This window comes from Macaca nemestrina, chromosome 7 (assembly GCF_043159975.1).
Source record: "Macaca nemestrina isolate mMacNem1 chromosome 7, mMacNem.hap1, whole genome shotgun sequence".
In the NCBI taxonomy this organism is placed as follows: domain Eukaryota; kingdom Metazoa; phylum Chordata; class Mammalia; order Primates; family Cercopithecidae; genus Macaca; species Macaca nemestrina.
Genome location: NC_092131.1, coordinates 33971471 through 33988508, shown reverse-complemented (window position 1 = coordinate 33988508; position 17038 = coordinate 33971471). Strand labels below are relative to the sequence as shown.

Sequence of the window (17038 nt, the reverse complement as noted above, 5' to 3'; positions counted from 1 at the left end):
TGCCATGTTGGCTGGGCTGGTCTCCTGACCTCAGATGATCTGCCAGCCTCAGCCTCCCAACGTGCTGGGATTACAGGCGTGAGCCACTGCGCCCAGCCTATTAATCTGCTACTCTTCATTTCCCCATCTTCTAGCAGTAGCCATGACTCGAAACCCAAGTTTTTCCTGCCTTGACTCAAACCCAAGTTAGCTGCTTAATATTTTTCAAAAGCAGAGATTTTAAGTGTAGTGATTAAGCAAGTGATAGGAGATTTTCTGGTGATTGATGAGACAGCTCCTCCAGTACTTTCCTGGGGCTTGCAGGCTGTTCTAGAGATCCTTCTAAACCCTGCTCTGGATCTCTGATGGTGAATTTTGCAGTTTTTTGGAACCTGCAGAATAAAACACGAAAAACAAAAAAATTTTTTTTTTTTTCAGACAGGGTCTCACTCTCACCCAGGCTGTAGTGCAGTGGCGTGATCTTGGCCCACTGCAGCGTGGACAGCCCAGCTCAAGCAACCCTCCCACCTCCGCTTCCCAAGAAGCTGGGGTTATAGGCACGTACCACTGCACCCAGCTAATTTTTTTTTCTTTTTACTTTTTGTAGAGATGGGGGTTGCCATGTTGTCCAGGCTGGTCTCAAACTCCTGGGCTCAAGCAATCCACCCACTTCAGCCTCCCAAAGTGCTGGGATTACAGGCATGAGCCACCGTGCCCGGTCTGAAAAAAGAAAATCTTAAAGCACTGTGTAAGGTTTAAGAATGATCTCTCCCAGCACTTTGGGAGGCCGAGGCAGGCGAATCACGAGGTCAAGAGATCAAGACCATCCTGGCCAACAAAGTGAAACCCCATCTCTACTAAAAATACAAAAAATAGCTGGGCATGGTGGTGGGCACCTGTAGTCCCACCTACTTGGGTCGGGAGGCTGAAGCAGGAGAATCGCTTGAACCCGGGAGGCGGAGGTTGCAGTGAATCAAGATTGCATCACTGCACTCCAACCTGGCGACAGAGCAAGACTCCATCTCAAAAAAGAAAAGAAAAGTATCAACATTATTATTATTTTACATGGGATGTAAAGGAAAATTTCTAGGGGTATAAAAACAGATAGGAATTAGGGTAGGGGCTGCTAGGATCTAAGATACAAAACAACTGAGAATAGTGGAGATAGATACTATTTTCGTCCTTTGACTCTATCAAAATGGGTTATGGAGAAGGTGATACTAATGAGCTACCTTTAAGGAATGCTAGAAAAACAGTTCTATAGTTTTATAAGAAGTCAAAATATACATGATTTTTCTTCAAAAATAAAGTAGAAATAGTTTCGGCTCATGGAATTGGAACTGGAATTGGAAAATGATCTGTTTCAAAATGGAAGAAAACGAAACATAATTTGTCAGATTTTATTCACAACTGCACCACTGTCTAAATTCAAATGTGTTACTTGGAGGGAGATCTCTGGATTACTTATTATATAAATATAGGATTATGATCTCAAAATACCAGTGGCTATTCTAAAGTTTCCTCCCAGTGGTATTACTGGGTATGACAATTTAGAAAGCTGCAGAATGACAGCAACATCTCAGGTTACCTGGGAAAATCCTTGACTTTGGTCTCCTCTTGAACAGCCCCAGTGCCTTGACCCTTGTTTCTCACAAAGTCTTCCTCCAGCCCAGCCTGCTTCAGGGTGTCTAGATACCATTGTTCTGCTTCTTTCTTGGCTAGATCCTGTGGGATGGAAATTAATCTGTTGTAGCTATCTTACGAATTACCAGACAATTCTAAAGTACTTAATCAGTATTCTTACAATACTGCCACTACCACCACTACCCTTATTATGGGGCACGGATTTGCATGAAAATTATTTAATCCTTGTTTTCAAGCTTTAATGTGGGTATAAATCACCTGAGGTCTTGTTAAAATGCAGATTTCACATTTGGTAGGTGTCAGATGAGGACCGTAATTGTGTATTTCTGACACTCCCCAGAGATGCCAAACTGTTGATTTAGGAGCCACAATTTTGAAAAGCAATGACTTAGACTTTTGGGAGACAAATGAGACCCAGATTTAAAAGGATGGACTAAAAACCTTCTAAGATTTTAAAGCAACAAAGCATTATCAGGAGCACTAAAATAAAAAATAAGCTACACCAAGACTCTTAATGGAAGGACAGATGGTCTGCATGTGGACCAGGAGATTATTATTTTTTGTTTAAGTATTCCAAGAAAAAATCATAGAGTACTTTGTATTTTTCCTAGAGAGGTGAAAGATCTGTTGAGATCTGAAGAGTGAGCTTGCTTAACATTAACATAAAGAAGCATGAGAGATTTTGAACAATGCAGGTTGCTAAGTAAATCCAAGACCATGTGTGCTTGTGTGTGCGAGAGGAGAAAGATTTACGGAGGGAGGAGGAAGTGAAGCCAGCAAATGCCTAGACAATGTACTAACTATAAGATGGAGCTAACGCCCCACCATTGGAACTAGGTCACTAGGGAGCCCCAACTTGTCTGAAACTGGAGAGGAAAAGGATCCACAGAGCCTCATGCAGCAGAACCAGAGCATCCTTACATCCTTATGGAGATCTCAGCTGAGTCCAATGTCCCTAAAAGTCTATAGAGAATATCTTAAAATGATAGTCTTCCAGGATACTTTGGGTACACTGCCTATGGGTTAGCCCTGCTCCACAAGGAACACACACACACACGCAAACAAAATAAAAGAAGAAAAAAAAATTTCAGGCTTCCAGCCTGAAAGCCACTTAGTCTAGAAAAAGCCGGTGGGGTGCTTGTGGGCATCCTAATCCTTGGAGACTTATAAATGTGCCACAGCTCTAGAGACTGGGGAGGCCCAGGGCCAGCAGCACAGGCAGAGGAGAGAGACCTTTCCAGCACTGTGAACAGTGGCTCCAGAGCGCAGAAAGAGCCAAATGGTCCCTGTCTCTGAGGTCTCATGAACTCTGAATGCTAGACTACAGTGAAAGTTCTAGGAAGTGAAATATCCCTTTACCAATGCCTTTGGAGTCCACTCTTGGATGAAATCAACACAAGCAGCATTCTCTACTGTACTATTTATTTTGGAAAAATAAGGTAGTAATGAAATTAGAATTTCTGGGCCTCAAGGAAATGTTTAATACCCACATATTAAAATTGTTTCATAATTTATCAGAGCCTTTTTATCTAAGGCAGAAAGAAAACAAATGATGGTTTAGTTTTACCTTGGCAACTTGTTCAAAGAGATACGGCCTTGTTTGTATTCGCTTCTTCATTTCTTCCAGTTCTTTCTTATATTCTTTCGCTCTTTTACGGTCATTGTTCCTGGAATTAGCAAGATTTTTAGAATTACGTCGTTTCTAGGCCAGGCGCGGTGGTTCACGCCTGTAATCCCAGCACTTTGGGAGTCCGAGACGGGCGGATCACGAGGTCAGGAGATCCAGACCATCCTGGCTAACATGGTGAAACCCCATCTCTACTAAAAATACAAAAAAAAAAAACTAGCCGGGCGCGGTGGCGGGCGCCTGTAGTCCCAGCTACACGGGAGGCTGAGGCAGGAGAACGGCGTGAACCCAGGGGGCGGAGCTTGCAGTGAGTGGAGATAGCGCCACCGCACTCCAGCCTGGGCAACACAGCCAGATCTGTCTCAAAAAAAAAAAAAAAAACAAAAAACAAACTACATCGTTTCCAATCCAGAATACCATTCATTTCCAGTTAAGCAGTGTAATTCCCATGTACATTGTAAATTCCTATGTGACTTGGAAAATCATGGCCCCGCCGCTGTGATTACAGGAGCCTGCCTACCCCAGTAACTCCATTTTGCATTTTCTGGCAACAGGCCAGTGGTCTGCTGGATCCCAAGGCAAGCACCCCTTTTGACACATAGGGGATACTGACCGGTTTTCTTTCAGCTTTGCTTTGAACACTTCCTCCAGGCTTTTATGGGGATCCATGGCTTTTGCACGCAAGGTCACAGATTTGGACATTGCTTGAGACTTCTTTTTGTGGATCTCCAGCCACTGAATACTCTCATCTGCTTTGTTCTTTTTTTCAAGTGCACTTCTAAAGGGAGGAGGCAGAAAGAGAGTATAGATTACCAACCTGGGCATACTGAAAAGCAATCTCAGGCCAGGCGTGGTGGCTCATGCTTGTAGTTCCAGCACTTTGGGAGGCCAAGGCAGCTGGATCACCTGAGGTCAGGAGTCCAAGACCAGTCTGGCCAACATGGTGAAACCTCAACTCTACTGAAAATACAAAAATTAGCTGGGTGTGGTGGTGTGCACCTGTAATCCCAACTACTTGGGAGGCTGAGGCAGCAGAATTGCTTGAACTCAGGAGGCAGAGGTTGCAATGAGCCAAGATTGCACCACCGCACTCCAGCCTGGGCGATAGAGCAAGATTCCATCTCAAAAAAAAAAAAAAAAAAATTAGCTGGGTGCGGTGGCTCACGCCTGTAATCCCAGCACTTTGGGAGGCCGAGGCGGGCAGATCACGAGGTCAGGAGATCGAGACCATCTGGCTAATACTGTGAAGCCCCGTCTCTACTAAAAATACAAAATATTAGCTGGGTGTGGTGGCGTGTGCCTGTAGTCCCAGCTACTCGGGAGGCTGAGGCTGGAGAATGGCGTGAACCCAGGAGGTGGAGGTTGCAGTGAACCGAGATCGCACCACCGCACTCCAGCCTGGGCAACAGCGAGAGACTCCGTCTCAAAAAATAAATAATAAATAAATAAAATAAAAGCAATCTTAGTAACATTTTCTGGAAAGTAAGTTGGTGTTTTCAATGAATGCGGCATGTAATTTACCTCAACTGGCATTTTAAAAAATAATAAAATTCTAGGATTAAATGCACTGGCAGATGAAGCCTTTCCAGCACTAGGGACACAGTGACTTCCTACCCTAGAAGTGTATTTACTGAACTGGAGAAATATCAGTTAAAATATCCTTACTTAGGCCGGGTGCGGCCTGTAATCTCAGCACTTTGGGAGGCTGAAGTGGGCTGATCACGAGGTCAGGAGTTCAAGACCAGCCTAGCCAACAAGGTGAAACCCCATCTCTACCACAACTACAGAAAAAATTAGCTAGGCGTAGTGGCACATGCCTGTAATCCCAGCTACATGGGAGGCTGAGGCAGGAGAATCACTGAACCTGGGAGGCAGAGGTTGCAGTGAGCTGAGATTGCACCACTGCACTCCAGCCTGGGCAGCAGAGCAAGACTTCATCTCGAAAAAAAATATATATATCCTTACTTAAATAGCCCAACACTCAATAGGTCTTCACCTATTGATCCAAAATAATACTAATAGCTGCCACTTACTGAGTTCCCTATTAGGAATCAAGTACCATTACATTTCACGTAGTCCTCATAACTGCCTTATGAGGTAAATACTAAATCCCCTTTTTATAGGGGAGGTGATTGAGGCTCAAAGGAGGTAAGCCACTTGCTCAAAGCTACCCAGCATGCCAGTGGAAAAGCCCCTATTGGACCAGGATCTTTGGCTCCCAAGCCTCTGGCCTTGACCACTCTGCTGTAAACAGTGGGCTGGAAGGTATCTGGGTTCATGGTTCTTTGGGAATACAAATCTGCATATTCAGAGAGAACTGGAAATAAGCCTCCTTCAGTGCAAACTATTTGGCTTCAACTTGTAGCACTTAGTTTGTTCAGTTATCTAAAAGGTAATATGCTGAATTCTTCCAAAAGGAAAATCAATCAAGACTCTTCTATATGGATGTTTACATTCAAATGGACAGACTGGGAAGGACATGCAAATTTAATCTGCTCATATGTCAGATTCCCTGTGGCGGGAAAGCAGATGTGGATGTCCTCTATAGGTGGGCCAGCCTCTTTGTTCAGGAGGCCTGGGTTCTTGGGCCCTCAGGATACTGAGCAATTAGCCCTGATTTAGTAGGTCTAACTGAAGTCTGAAGAAGAAAGGAGTATCCCTTGGACTGTAAGTACTTTTCTACAATCCCTGCTGTGGGGCTTAAGGATCCAAGTAGGTTCTGAGTACTCCCCTACATGCCCCATGGGAAGGCAGTAAGACATTAGTCCTCTCCCTGGCCTAAGCTGCTCATTACACCATGACCTCTCTTGCCTACTTCAGCTCCGAAGCCTGGTGGAGGAACCCTTGCTGGGGGCTGGCTCAACGAGAACAACATCATAACAGAGTCAGGTGAGTTGAAGAGTTAAAAATAAGCAGGCTCTTGCTGCCCAACGGACTCTGACATCTTCCCAAGATGAATCTCAGAGAATCTCAAATCTATGCAATGGATGTCTCATCTTTGTGGCAACTTCAGCCACCTGCTAGCATGCTTCTCTGAATTCTTGTTCCTCATTACTCCCTTCCTCTCATCCATGGGCTTTTATCCATGTTCTGTCTGGAACCTTCCTTCTCTCCAGGCTTTGTCTGGCCAACTCTTCCTTGTTCTTCAGGTTTCAGGTTTCACTTTAGACATCTATTCCACAAGACAAGACCCCCTGCTCCAGGCTGCCCAGTGCCCTCACAGTCCCCTCTACCCCCAATCATTGCACTACTCAAAAAATACGGCCATTGCTTCTTTGCTTTTCTCTATTTCAGACTAGATAATAAACTGTAGGTTCTCTAAGATCTCCAGCCTTAACACTGTGCCTGGCACAGAATAAGCCCACTGTGAATATGTGCTGAATGATGGCTAGCTGTTCTCCAAGCACCAGGTGTGGAGAACCGCAATTGTTCCTGTCCTGATCAGAAAATTCCCTTTGACCCCTTGAGGTGTCTCTGATAACAGGAAAGGAGGCCCCTCAGTAGGGAAGTTTCCAGCATTTGGGGCCAGAATCAGAGCATGGGTCTTGTGCAGCCTGACCACTCACCTGACTGCAGATTCCCTCTTCCTGGTGGCATCTGTGATGTGCACAGGGAGAGTGTTGGCAGAGAGGGAAGCAAGGCCACTCAGAGAACGACTCCTTGGCAGGGGTGGAGCTGGTGGCTGTGGGGAATCCTAGAAGAAACAAAGGCTGGTATTGGTGGGACAGCATGTGTGATTAGTTTCTTTTTTTTTTTTGAGACAGAGTCTCGTCTCGCTCTTTTGCCCAGGCTAGAGTGCAGTGGCCAATCGAGGCTCACTGCAACCTCCGCCTGCCTGGTTCAAGCAGTTCTCTTGCTTCAGCCTCCCACATAGCTGGGACTATGCAGGTTGTGAGCCACCACGCCCAGCTAAATTTTTGCAGTTTTAGCAGAGACAGGGTTTCACCATGTTGGTCAGGCTGGTCTCGAATTCCTGACCTCAGGTGATCCACCCGCCTTGGCCTCCCAAAGTGCTGGGATTACAGGTGTGAACCACCACGCCCAGCCGTTTTCTATCTTTACTAGGATTCAATTTAACTGAAGGACTGAAAATGAGAATCTTTTTTTTTTTCCTGGGAATAAGGCAAGGATAATGAGATCTCAAGTTTCATAACCAAGCCAAGACTTGGATATCAATCCTAAAGTTTTTAGTCAAATGAGAAGAGTTCCTTGGAATTGGTATAGGAACATCAACAACTGATCCCAACTCCTTGCCTCTCAGGCCTGCTTGGACTTATTTCTGTGAAATCCTTCTAGAGCAAGGGAGGAAGAGGAGTGTCCCTATGGTTTGTTTTTGTTTTGTTCTGTTTTTGAGATGAACTTTCACTCTTGTTGCCCAGGATGGAGTGCGGTGGTGCAATCTCAGCTCACTGCAACCTCCGCCTCCCAGGTTCAAGCAATTCTCCTGCCTCAGCCTCTGGAGTAGCTTGGATTACAGGCGCCCGCCACCACACCCAGCTAATTTTTGTATTTTTTGTTTTTGTTTTTGTTTTTGAGACGGAGTCTCGCTCTGTCGCCCAGGCTGGAGTGCAGTGGCCACATCTCAGCTCACCGCAAGCTCTGCCTCCTGGGTTCACGCCATTCTCCTGCCTCAGCCTCTCGAGTAGCTGGGACTACAGGCGCCCGCCATCTCGCCCGGCTAGTTTTTTGTATTTTTTTTTTAGTAGAGACGGGGTTTCACTGGGTTAGACAGGATGGTCTCGATCTCCTGACCTCGTGATCCGCCCCTCTCGGCCTCCGAAAGTGCTGGGATTACAGGCTTGAGCCACCGCGCCCGGCCAATTTTTGTATTTTTATCAAAATTAGAGATGGGGTTTTGCCATGTTGGCCAGGCTGGTCTCAAACTCCTGACCGCAGATGATCTGCCCTCCTCAGCCTCTCAAAGTGCTGGGATTAGAGGCGTGAGCCACCATGCCCGGCCTGTTTTTTGTTGTTGTTTTGAGATGGGGTCTCACTCTGTTGCCTAGGCTGGAGTACAGTGGCGTCATCTTGGCTCACTGCAGCCAGAAATTCCTAGGCTCAAGTGGTCCTCCCACCTCAGCCTCCTGAATAGCTTGAACTACAGGTACATGCCACCACGTGTGGCAAATGTTTGTTTTGTTTTGTTTTGAAGAGATGGGGTCTCTATGTTGCCCAAGCTGGGCTGTGGTCTGGAGTTTATAGGAAAGTGAATCTGTTTATAACTGAGCTGGTGTTTAAAAAAGATAGGAAATCCTTGTTGAGAAGTGCTTTCCAGAAAGACCTGGCCCCACCCTGTATTTCAGGCCTTAGCCCTGACCCTCCCACAGCTGCCTGGGCTCTCACCGGCCTCCCTCCGGTGGTGGCAGCATCGCAAGGCCGCTGAGGGTGGTGCAGGTTGGAGGTCCTCAGCAAGAAGGGCTTGTTGCGAGTGGCCTCTTGGGTTTCTCTTCTTTTGGCTGCTTTTCTCTGGAAGGCCTTGTAAAGGCCCTCATAGTCAGGGACTATGGGATTCACCCGAGGCTGGAATCCAAAGTTAGTGTGCAGAAACCCAAGCTTTTCCTGCTGGGTTCGGGTGGCTGTGCGGGGCTGGGGGTTAGCCCGGTTACCAGAGGAGGCGATAGGGGAAGAGGCCATCTGGAGCATGTCCAGGGCTCTCATCTGGATGCGAATTTTCCTGAAGAGCTCAGCTTCTGTGGAGACAGGATGGTGATGGGTAAGAAAGGACCAGGCATGAAACCTACAGGGTTGGAGAACTTTCCCTCTTTTACACACTAGCCGTAAGTGTACTGGAGGCAACTATGAACTTTTCGGGAATTCTGACACGTTAACATCCTGTGCGATGCTTGCAGATGGCCTTAATAGGCCTATTTATGCCACAGAAAATAACAAACATTACAAACCAGCTTGCTTGCTTTTTTCTGGAGAGCTTGTTAATAAATGTCATCCAGAACACCACTGCCTGTGCCAGTCAGGCTGCAGAAGCAGCGACCAGCTACACTCACTGAGCACTTTCTACGACTGCTTCTTTACAGATGAAGCAGAGGAAGTGGGCCAGCTGCTCCTCTCCCATGTTTCCCCATCTCAGAGAAAGGCCCCACCATCCACCCAGCTGCCCAGGCCCTCTGCCCACATCACTGACTCCTCCGTGTCTCTCATCAGTCACAAGTTGTCACTTCCTCCTCTTTAACCTCTCTCCAGTCCATCCTCTTTTCTTCATCCCTGCAACCAGCTGCATAATTTCTCAATTGAATGGTGAAATAGCTTCCTCTTGGCTCAGTAGCCCTCCAGTCTTGCTGCCCTCTTGGATCATCTACACAGCAATCAGAAGGATCCTTCTGAACTAGATTTCTGATCGTGGGTCACCCTGCCTCAGTCCCTCAGTGGCTCCCCTGTGCCCTTGGGATGAAGTCCAGACTCGCTAGCGTGGCTTGCAAAGCTCCTCATGTCTAGCCCATGTCTGCCTCTCCCTTCCCACTCCCTCTTCTCTCAGCCCTCTACCTTTCCAGCCCTTGCAGATGCTCCACTTTCTCTCCCCTCCATGCCACATTCTGCCTGTTCCACTTCTCCTCCCTCTTCGCCCCTCCTTTAGTTCAGCCCCAGGGCCCACTTTCTTAGGGGACCTTCCCTAACTGCTCCCTTCCTTCACCAATCCCCGGGTTAGGTCCCTCTGATATATGTTTCCATGCTTCCCCCTTTAATCCTTGTAAATAACTCACCACGTTTGTATGCATTTGTGTTTATCTGTTGTCCTCACATGTCTACAAACTCCATGTCTGTGTGTTCACCATGGCACAGTGCCTGGAGCACGGCACATGCCACTGAAAAGTGAATAAAGCCTGAGCCCCTTATTTGGAGCTATACTTTTTGAAATGTGTAAATAATCATCCCCCAGGTAATTTCAGTGACTGACGCCACCTCACCAGGATGAAGGGGCCGTGGGGGAGCATCTCAGGGCAGTATGCTGGTGGTGGCATGAGCCCAAGCTGGTCCTCAGGTGTCTCACTGGTTCTCTATTCCTGCACCTCTGCTGGTGCAGAGGCCCTCATGTGCATTCACTCAGCTGTCAACAGGACGAGCCTTGGGGACACTGTGGGACCTTTCAGTCCTTACTCCATACAGGCCCCTATTGTGTAGACAGACCTAACCCTCCCCGATGGCCTGCACTAAACGTGCAGCCTCTAGTGGGTCCACCCAAGCAGCAAATCTCCAAGCCAGGCCAACCCCTGGGCCCTGACTAAATCCCTACGGTGGAATTGGTACCCCAAGGCAGGAGGTAGCAAGGTGGCAAGGATGTCTTTACCCTGGAGTTTATCCCCAAGGGCTGGCTCCAGAATGGACTTGGGGATCCTTCTGGTGGCCTTCTGCTTGGAGATCTTGGCTTCAGCTGTGGCAGCCAAGTCTCTCTGTCGAGCAGCTTCCTTTAGTTGCTCCTCCTTCTCCAGGAAGCTGAAGGGCTTCAAAGAAGAGAGGAGCAGTTCCTTCCTCTTCTGAATCCCTGCCCGCCTTCGGGCCTCGCTGCGCTCCATGATCTCTTGGTAGAGGGGCAGGTAGACATGTGCAGGCACAGGCTGTGCCCGGAACTGCCTGTGGCACTCAGCCTCTTCCTCACCCTGCCTCCGGGCCCGCTGCCTCTCCTGCTCAAAGGAGGCAGGTGAGCCCAGCCACTCGGCCTTCTTCTGGGCCTCGCGCAGTGTCATGCGGAATGGCCGAGGGACAGTAATGGATGATGCCCAGGAGCTGACACTTCTGTGCTGGGAGGAAGGCCGGGAGCCTGAGGGTGGCTGGGTCGGAGCCCTGGGAATGTTGGAGGGAAGGTTGCTCAGGGAGCTGCAGCGCCTTGTGGAGCCACACCTGGAAGAAAGCAGATCCACGTGTGGAGGACAGGGCAGTCAGGAGGCCCTGCTCCCTCCAGACCTCCTCCCCAGTCGTCCCTTCCCACTGGTCACAGCTGGCTGCTTGACCTAACACCACAGCCCCACAGGCCTCTATGTCCATGACCTTCCCACAGACAATCCTGGCAGCCCTAAAGGAAAGTCTCTTCTCAGAATTGATCCCAAAACTGCCACTTTGCACTCTAATATTTCATATGAGAGAGAGAACAATGAGCAGAGTAGAGCTTGAGAGTCAGACAGACTTGGGTTTAAATCTTGCTCCAAACTTTGAGCAAGGTTCTGTTAAAACTTCAATTTCCTCCTACATAGAATGACAAAAATTAATGTCTACTAACCAGGTTATTGGAGGAGAAAGTAAATATTAAATGAGATAAGGTAATGAGATAATGTATACTTTATCTCATTAAATATTTACTTTCTAAGACTTGACCAAGATAAAGGTACTTTGTTGTCATTCTCAGGGAAAGTGTATTTAGGAAAGGCTTCCCTGTATTTTTTTTTATTTTTCAATATTTATTTATTTATTTTGAGATGGAGTCTTGCACTGTTGCCCAAGCTGGGCGTGATCTTGGCTCACTGCAACCTCCACTTCCCAGGTTCAAGCAATTCTCTGCCTCTGCCTCCTGAGCAGCTGCAATTACGTGCACCCGCCACCACGCCCGGCTAATTTTTTTATATTTTTAGTAGAGATGGGGTTTCACCATTTTGGCCAGGCTGGTCTTGAACTCCTGAACTCATGATCCACCCACCTCAGCTTCCCAAAGTGCTGGAATTACAGGCGTAAACCATGATGCCCGGCCCATTTTTTATTTTATTTTTATTTGTTGAGTCAGAGTCTTGCTCTGTCGCCCAGGCTGGAGTGCAGTGGCATGATCTCAGCTCACTGCAACCTCCATCTCCTGGGCTCAAGGGATTCTCGTGCATCAGTCTCCTGAGTAGCTGGGATTACAGGCACACACCACGATGAGTGGCTAATTTTTGTATTTTTAGTAGAGACGGGGTTTCACCATGTTGACCAGGCTGGCCTCGAATTCCTGACCTCAAGTGATCTGCCTGCCTCAGCCTCCCAAAACGCTGGGAGTGCAGGTGTGAGCCACTGCGCCTGAGGAAAGGCTTCCCTTTAATTAATTCCAGGGTATCACTGGACTAAGTGTTGCCCAAAGTGATTTAGGATTCCTGGGGAGGAATCGGAACACCTGTTTGGAATCAAAAGCTGATTCTGAGCTACAGCCTCAGTAAATGGCAACTTGCAGAAGTGCTCTTTGCTTTACAGAGGAAGATGAAGCCCAGAGACACGATGTGACCTGTGTGGAGGTGTGGAGTGAGGCAGCCGTGGAGCTGCAGTGCCTTACCTCAGAGCCTGGGGGCGCTGGACCTGTACCTTGCCCCTGCCCTTGTCTCGGAAGAAGCTCTCCAGGCCCTCCTCATCTTCAGAGAGGCTTTCATCACTCTCCGGGTCAGACTGAAAGACAGACTCCAACAGACACGCTCTGCCTTTCTGTTTCAGTACCTGCAAGGTCTGGTAAAAGCTCCCAGTGGAGTCAGAAGTAGAATCTATCTCCTCCTCTGGGCTGAGGAACTCGTCAAGTTTGCTGGCCCTGGGCAAAACCAGCCCATCCCCAGACAGCTCCTTTCCTGCCTCTGTGTCTGGGGAGGATTCGGGGGAAAATATCTACAATAGAATAGAAATAGGCTGTGAGTGAAACAATGATTTCAAAGGTATTCAAATCGTAACTTAATTTCACTTTGAACAAGCCTCTGTATATTAGGGACTGGGGAGAATTTGGGGTCTGCCAGGTGCGCTGGCTCATCCCTGTAATCCCAATACTTGGGGAGGAATTTTTAAAAATAAGATGTGTTTCTTGCTCTAAAGACATTTCACAACTTGGTCTATGAAGTGCGCTTCACTGAAGGGATGGAGAGGGAAGTGAAGAGCTGAAGTTGGTTCCCTACGCCATACAGTGCAGTAAGCTTTTACAGAGCACCTCACCTGTACCATGCATTCTGACCCCTGCACTCCAGGAATCCTGCCCATGATGATGGCCGCACTCTGCCTTACTTGGGTTGTACCTACTTCTTGCTCATCTTCCTTCTCCCCCTTCCCTTGTCTCTACTCCTCTGCTTTCCTCATGTTCTAGCTAATTTGCACTCTGTCAAGGAATGGATGATGGCCGGAAGCAGTGGCTCACGCCTGTAATCCTGGTGTTTTGGGAGGCTGAGGGAGGTGGATCACCTGAGGTCAGGAGTTCAAGACCAACATGGTGAAACCCCATTTCTACAAAAATACAAAAATTAGCTGGGTGTGGTGGTGGGTGCCTGTAACCTCAGCTACTGGGGAGGCTGAGGCAGGAGAATCGCTTGAACCTGGGAGGCTGAGGTGGCAGTAAGATGAGATCACACCACTGCACTCCAGCCTGGGTAACAAGAGCGAAGCTCCATCTCAAAAAAAAAAAAAAAAAAAAAGGAATGGATGATTAACAAGAGAGACAGTATGGTCTGGCTGGAAGAGCAACGTCCTAAGAAGCGGGACACACAATTAACTTTTTCAGTACTCCATTCATTCATACCATATTTACTGGGTGCCTGATGTGCACTGGGCATTTGGCTGAGAACAAGACAAACAAGATCCTTACTCCCTTGAAGCCTACACTGTAGTAAGAGAAGACAGACAACATAAGATGATAATAAATTCCGTGAAAACCATAAACGACTGTGAGGTTATAAAAAGATGGAGTGCCAGCTGGGCACCGTGGCTCATGCCTGTAATCCCAGCACTTTGGGAGGCCAAGGCAGGCGGATCAAGAGGTCAGGAGATCCAGACCATCCTGGCTAATGTGGTGAAACCCTGTCTCTACTAAAAATACAAAAAATTAGCCGGGTGCGGTGGCGGGCGCCTGTAGTCCCAGCTACTCCGGAGGCTGAGGCAGGAGAATGGCGTGAACCTGGGAGGCGGAGCTTGCAGTGAGCCGAGATCGCGCCACTGTACTCCAACCTGGGAGACAGCGAGACTCCGTCTCAAAAAAAAAAAAAAAAAAAAAAGTGCCTATGGAAAGCTTTTTGGTTGATAAAAGTCTATCAGATGAAGGTTATTAAGAATGTACTTGTAATCGGTACATCAGTTAGGTTTATTAACTTGCTGCAGGACACTACGGAAAACATAGGGAACTTAGGGTCGGGGGTGTGATTTTTATACGGCTGGCCAGCTTCCCTGATTGATTCTGGAATGGTGTTGTCATGAAGTGGGGACAATTTAATAAGTGAATGATTGAGCTTTTTTTTTTTTTTTTTTTTTTAGGCAGGATTTTGCTCTGTCACCCAGGTTCTGGAGTGCGGTGGTGCAATCATGCCTCACTGCAGCCTGAACCTCCTGAGCTCACGTGATGATCCTCCCACCTCAGCCTCCCGAGTAGCTGGGACTACAGCACGCGCCACCACATCTGGCTAATTTTTTAATTTTTTGTAGAGACGGGGTTTCACCATGTTGCCCAGGGTGGTCTCCAACTCCTGAGCTCAAATGATTCGCCTGCCTTGGCCTCCCAAAGTGCTGGGATTACAGGTGTGAGCCACTGGGCCCCGCCCAAAGGCAATTCTTATTCAAAAGGTGAGAAGAATAAAGTAGGGTGGGTAACTAATTGATCAGTAAGCAGTATAATTTGGAAGAAGGAGTGTTAGTAATTTTGCACCTATAGTATGGACCTGAAACACTGTTTCCTGATGCTCTTGCTGTTGGCATTATCTATGCCTATGACAGTCTGAGTTATACTTCCTCAGTCCTGGGCTGATTTTTATTTTTCATTGTGGAGGAACTTTGAATTGACAATTGATTGATGAGGAGCCAGCCTTACTAAAATCCAGGGTAAGAGTCAGAGGTATGTATGCACCCTAGCCCTGGCTCTGCTACAAAGAGTGTGCAATCTTGGGCACATTTTTTCTTTTTTTTTTAAAGACAACGTTATTAAGATATAATTTCTATACAATATATTCGCTCATTTAAAGTGTACAATTCAGTGGTTTTGGTATATACACAGAATTGTGCAACTACCATCACAATTTTAGAACACCTTCATCGCCCCTAAAATAAACGCCATACTCTTTAGTAGTCACTCCCTATTTCCCCTAACCATCCACACCCCACCCCACCAGCCCTAAGCAACCGCAAGTCTACTTTCTGTCTTTAAGAGTTTAGGGTCCGCCAGGCACACTGGCTCACGGTAATCCTAGCACTTTGGAAGGCCTTGGCTGGTGGATCACTGGAGGCAGGCGCCACCACACCTGGTTGTTTTTTTTTTTCTTGAGACAGAGTCTCGCTCTGTCGCCAGGCTGGGGTGCAGTGGTGCGATCTCAGCTCACTGTAAGCTCCGCCTCCCGGGTTCAAGCGATTCTCCTGCCTCAAACTTCCCAGTAACTGGGCCTACAGGCGTGCGCCACCATGCCCAGCTAATTTTTGTATTTTCAGTAGAGACGGGGGTTTTGCCATGGAAACCAGCCTGGTCTCGATTTCTTGACCTTGTGATCCGCTTGCCTCGGCCTACCAAAGTGTTAGGATTACAGGCGTGAGCCACCGCGCCTGGCCTTTTTTTTTTTTTTTTTTTTAATTTTTAGTAGAGACGGGATTTCACCATGTTGGCCAGGCTGGTCTCGAACTCCTGACCTCAGGTGATCCACCCGCCTCTGCCTCCCAATGTGTTGGGATTACAGGCGTGAGCCACCACCTCGGTCAAATGTGGGGGGCAATTTTCTTAATCTTTTTGTGCCTCAGTTTTCTCTTCTACAAAAAACGGACGACAATTGGTCATAGAGTACTAACAGGATAAGCGAAAACTTATGTGACATTGCCTATAAGGAGCCTCGTATAAAGTCCGAGAGGTTCAGGTCTGCAAATCAGAATCCGCCTCCTGGTCCCTAAACGCTCATTTTAACCCCACGCCCCTCCGTGACACGCCCCTGCTGTCTGTTTCCAAGGCAACGCCAAACAGTTTCCTCTCTGGGATTCCTTTCCCCGGGGCAGTCCCGCTTCCTCCCTTCTCTTTCCCTCCTCACCTGACGGCTCCCCTCCGCGCCTCCGGGGGCTCCCTCAGGCCTCTCCACGGTCATTTCGGCTGGACAGAGGCAGCAGCGGCTGTGACAGCGATAGGTGCAGCAGCGGCGGCAGCGCTAGCTGTGCGGAACCAGGGTCCACCCCTTTCTAGCTTTGGCGTCTGATTGGCTTCCAGGGCAACCTCCGATCCATCCCGCCCGAGGAGGCAAAGTTCGTTTTCCGATTGGCCTATTCTCTTCGCGCATTTTATTTCCGGTTCTGAGGGCGCCGTTGAAGCGGGACGGGATTGGAGTGCTCTGCTCCGGAAGCACTACCTAGTTGGGCCTGCCGGAGGCCTGAGTGCGACGGCGCAGGTCTGCACCATGGCCGCCCGGCTCGTGAGCCGATGCGGGGCTGTGGGTGCAGCTGCCTACAGCAGCCCGCTGGTGTCCTGCCGCAGGTGGTCCGGCGCCTCAACAGACACCGTGTATGACGTGGTGGTGTCGGGTGGAGGCCTGGTGGGCGCTGCAATGGCCTGTGCCTTGGGTAAGCTCCTCTCCAGGCTACTAGTGGCGGGACACTGGGCCGCGGAGGCACGATGAGAGCCGTGAGAGCCCTAGCACGACTTGTCCAAAGACAGTTTCTCCCCTGCCCTCCTAGAGGAACCCCAGGGCAGGCTGGAATGCGTGTGGTCCTTCAGGGCCCAGTAGGGTCAAAAGTGGGAGGGGCGTTCTGAGTCTGTTCTACTCTTGGGAAAGCAGGCCTTCCCGGGGTTATTTATATATGAGAGTTCCAGTTTCTCCAGATCCTGGACAGTACTTGTCATTGTCTTTTTGTTTATAGACATTGTAGTGGGTGTAAGTAAAGTGGGATCTTCAG

At 48.4% G+C, this 17038-nt stretch overlaps 2 protein-coding genes across 7 annotated transcripts in view; one reads left to right on the top strand and one right to left on the bottom strand.

Moving 5' to 3' along the window:
- Nucleotides 1-232: 232 nt before the first annotated feature.
- LOC105495804 (FAM161 centrosomal protein B) lies at nucleotides 233-16397 on the bottom strand. Its single transcript, XM_011765602.3, has 9 exons — nucleotides 16183-16397; nucleotides 12495-12814; nucleotides 10551-11101; nucleotides 8594-8940; nucleotides 6817-6944; nucleotides 3864-4028; nucleotides 3191-3290; nucleotides 1568-1704; nucleotides 233-371 (listed from the first exon to the last, which is right to left on the bottom strand). The coding sequence occupies exons 1-9, from the start codon at nucleotides 16234-16236 to the stop codon at nucleotides 233-235; spliced, it is 1941 nt and encodes a 646-aa protein (XP_011763904.3). The 5' UTR covers nucleotides 16237-16397.
- LOC105495805 (coenzyme Q6, monooxygenase) overlaps nucleotides 16397-17038 on the top strand; it is a 13324-nt gene continuing 12682 nt past the window's right edge. For 2 of the 6 annotated variants that reach the window (XM_011765603.3, XM_071099874.1), the window contains exon 1: nucleotides 16397-16705. In XM_011765603.3, the coding sequence (XP_011763905.1) occupies nucleotides 16543-16705 (163 nt within the window). In that variant the 5' untranslated portion in view covers nucleotides 16397-16542. Of the gene's footprint in view, nucleotides 16706-16736; nucleotides 16832-17038 lie in introns of those variants that run through there. The other 4 variants (XM_071099873.1, XM_071099871.1, XM_011765604.3 and 1 more) reach the window with 3 other exon arrangements.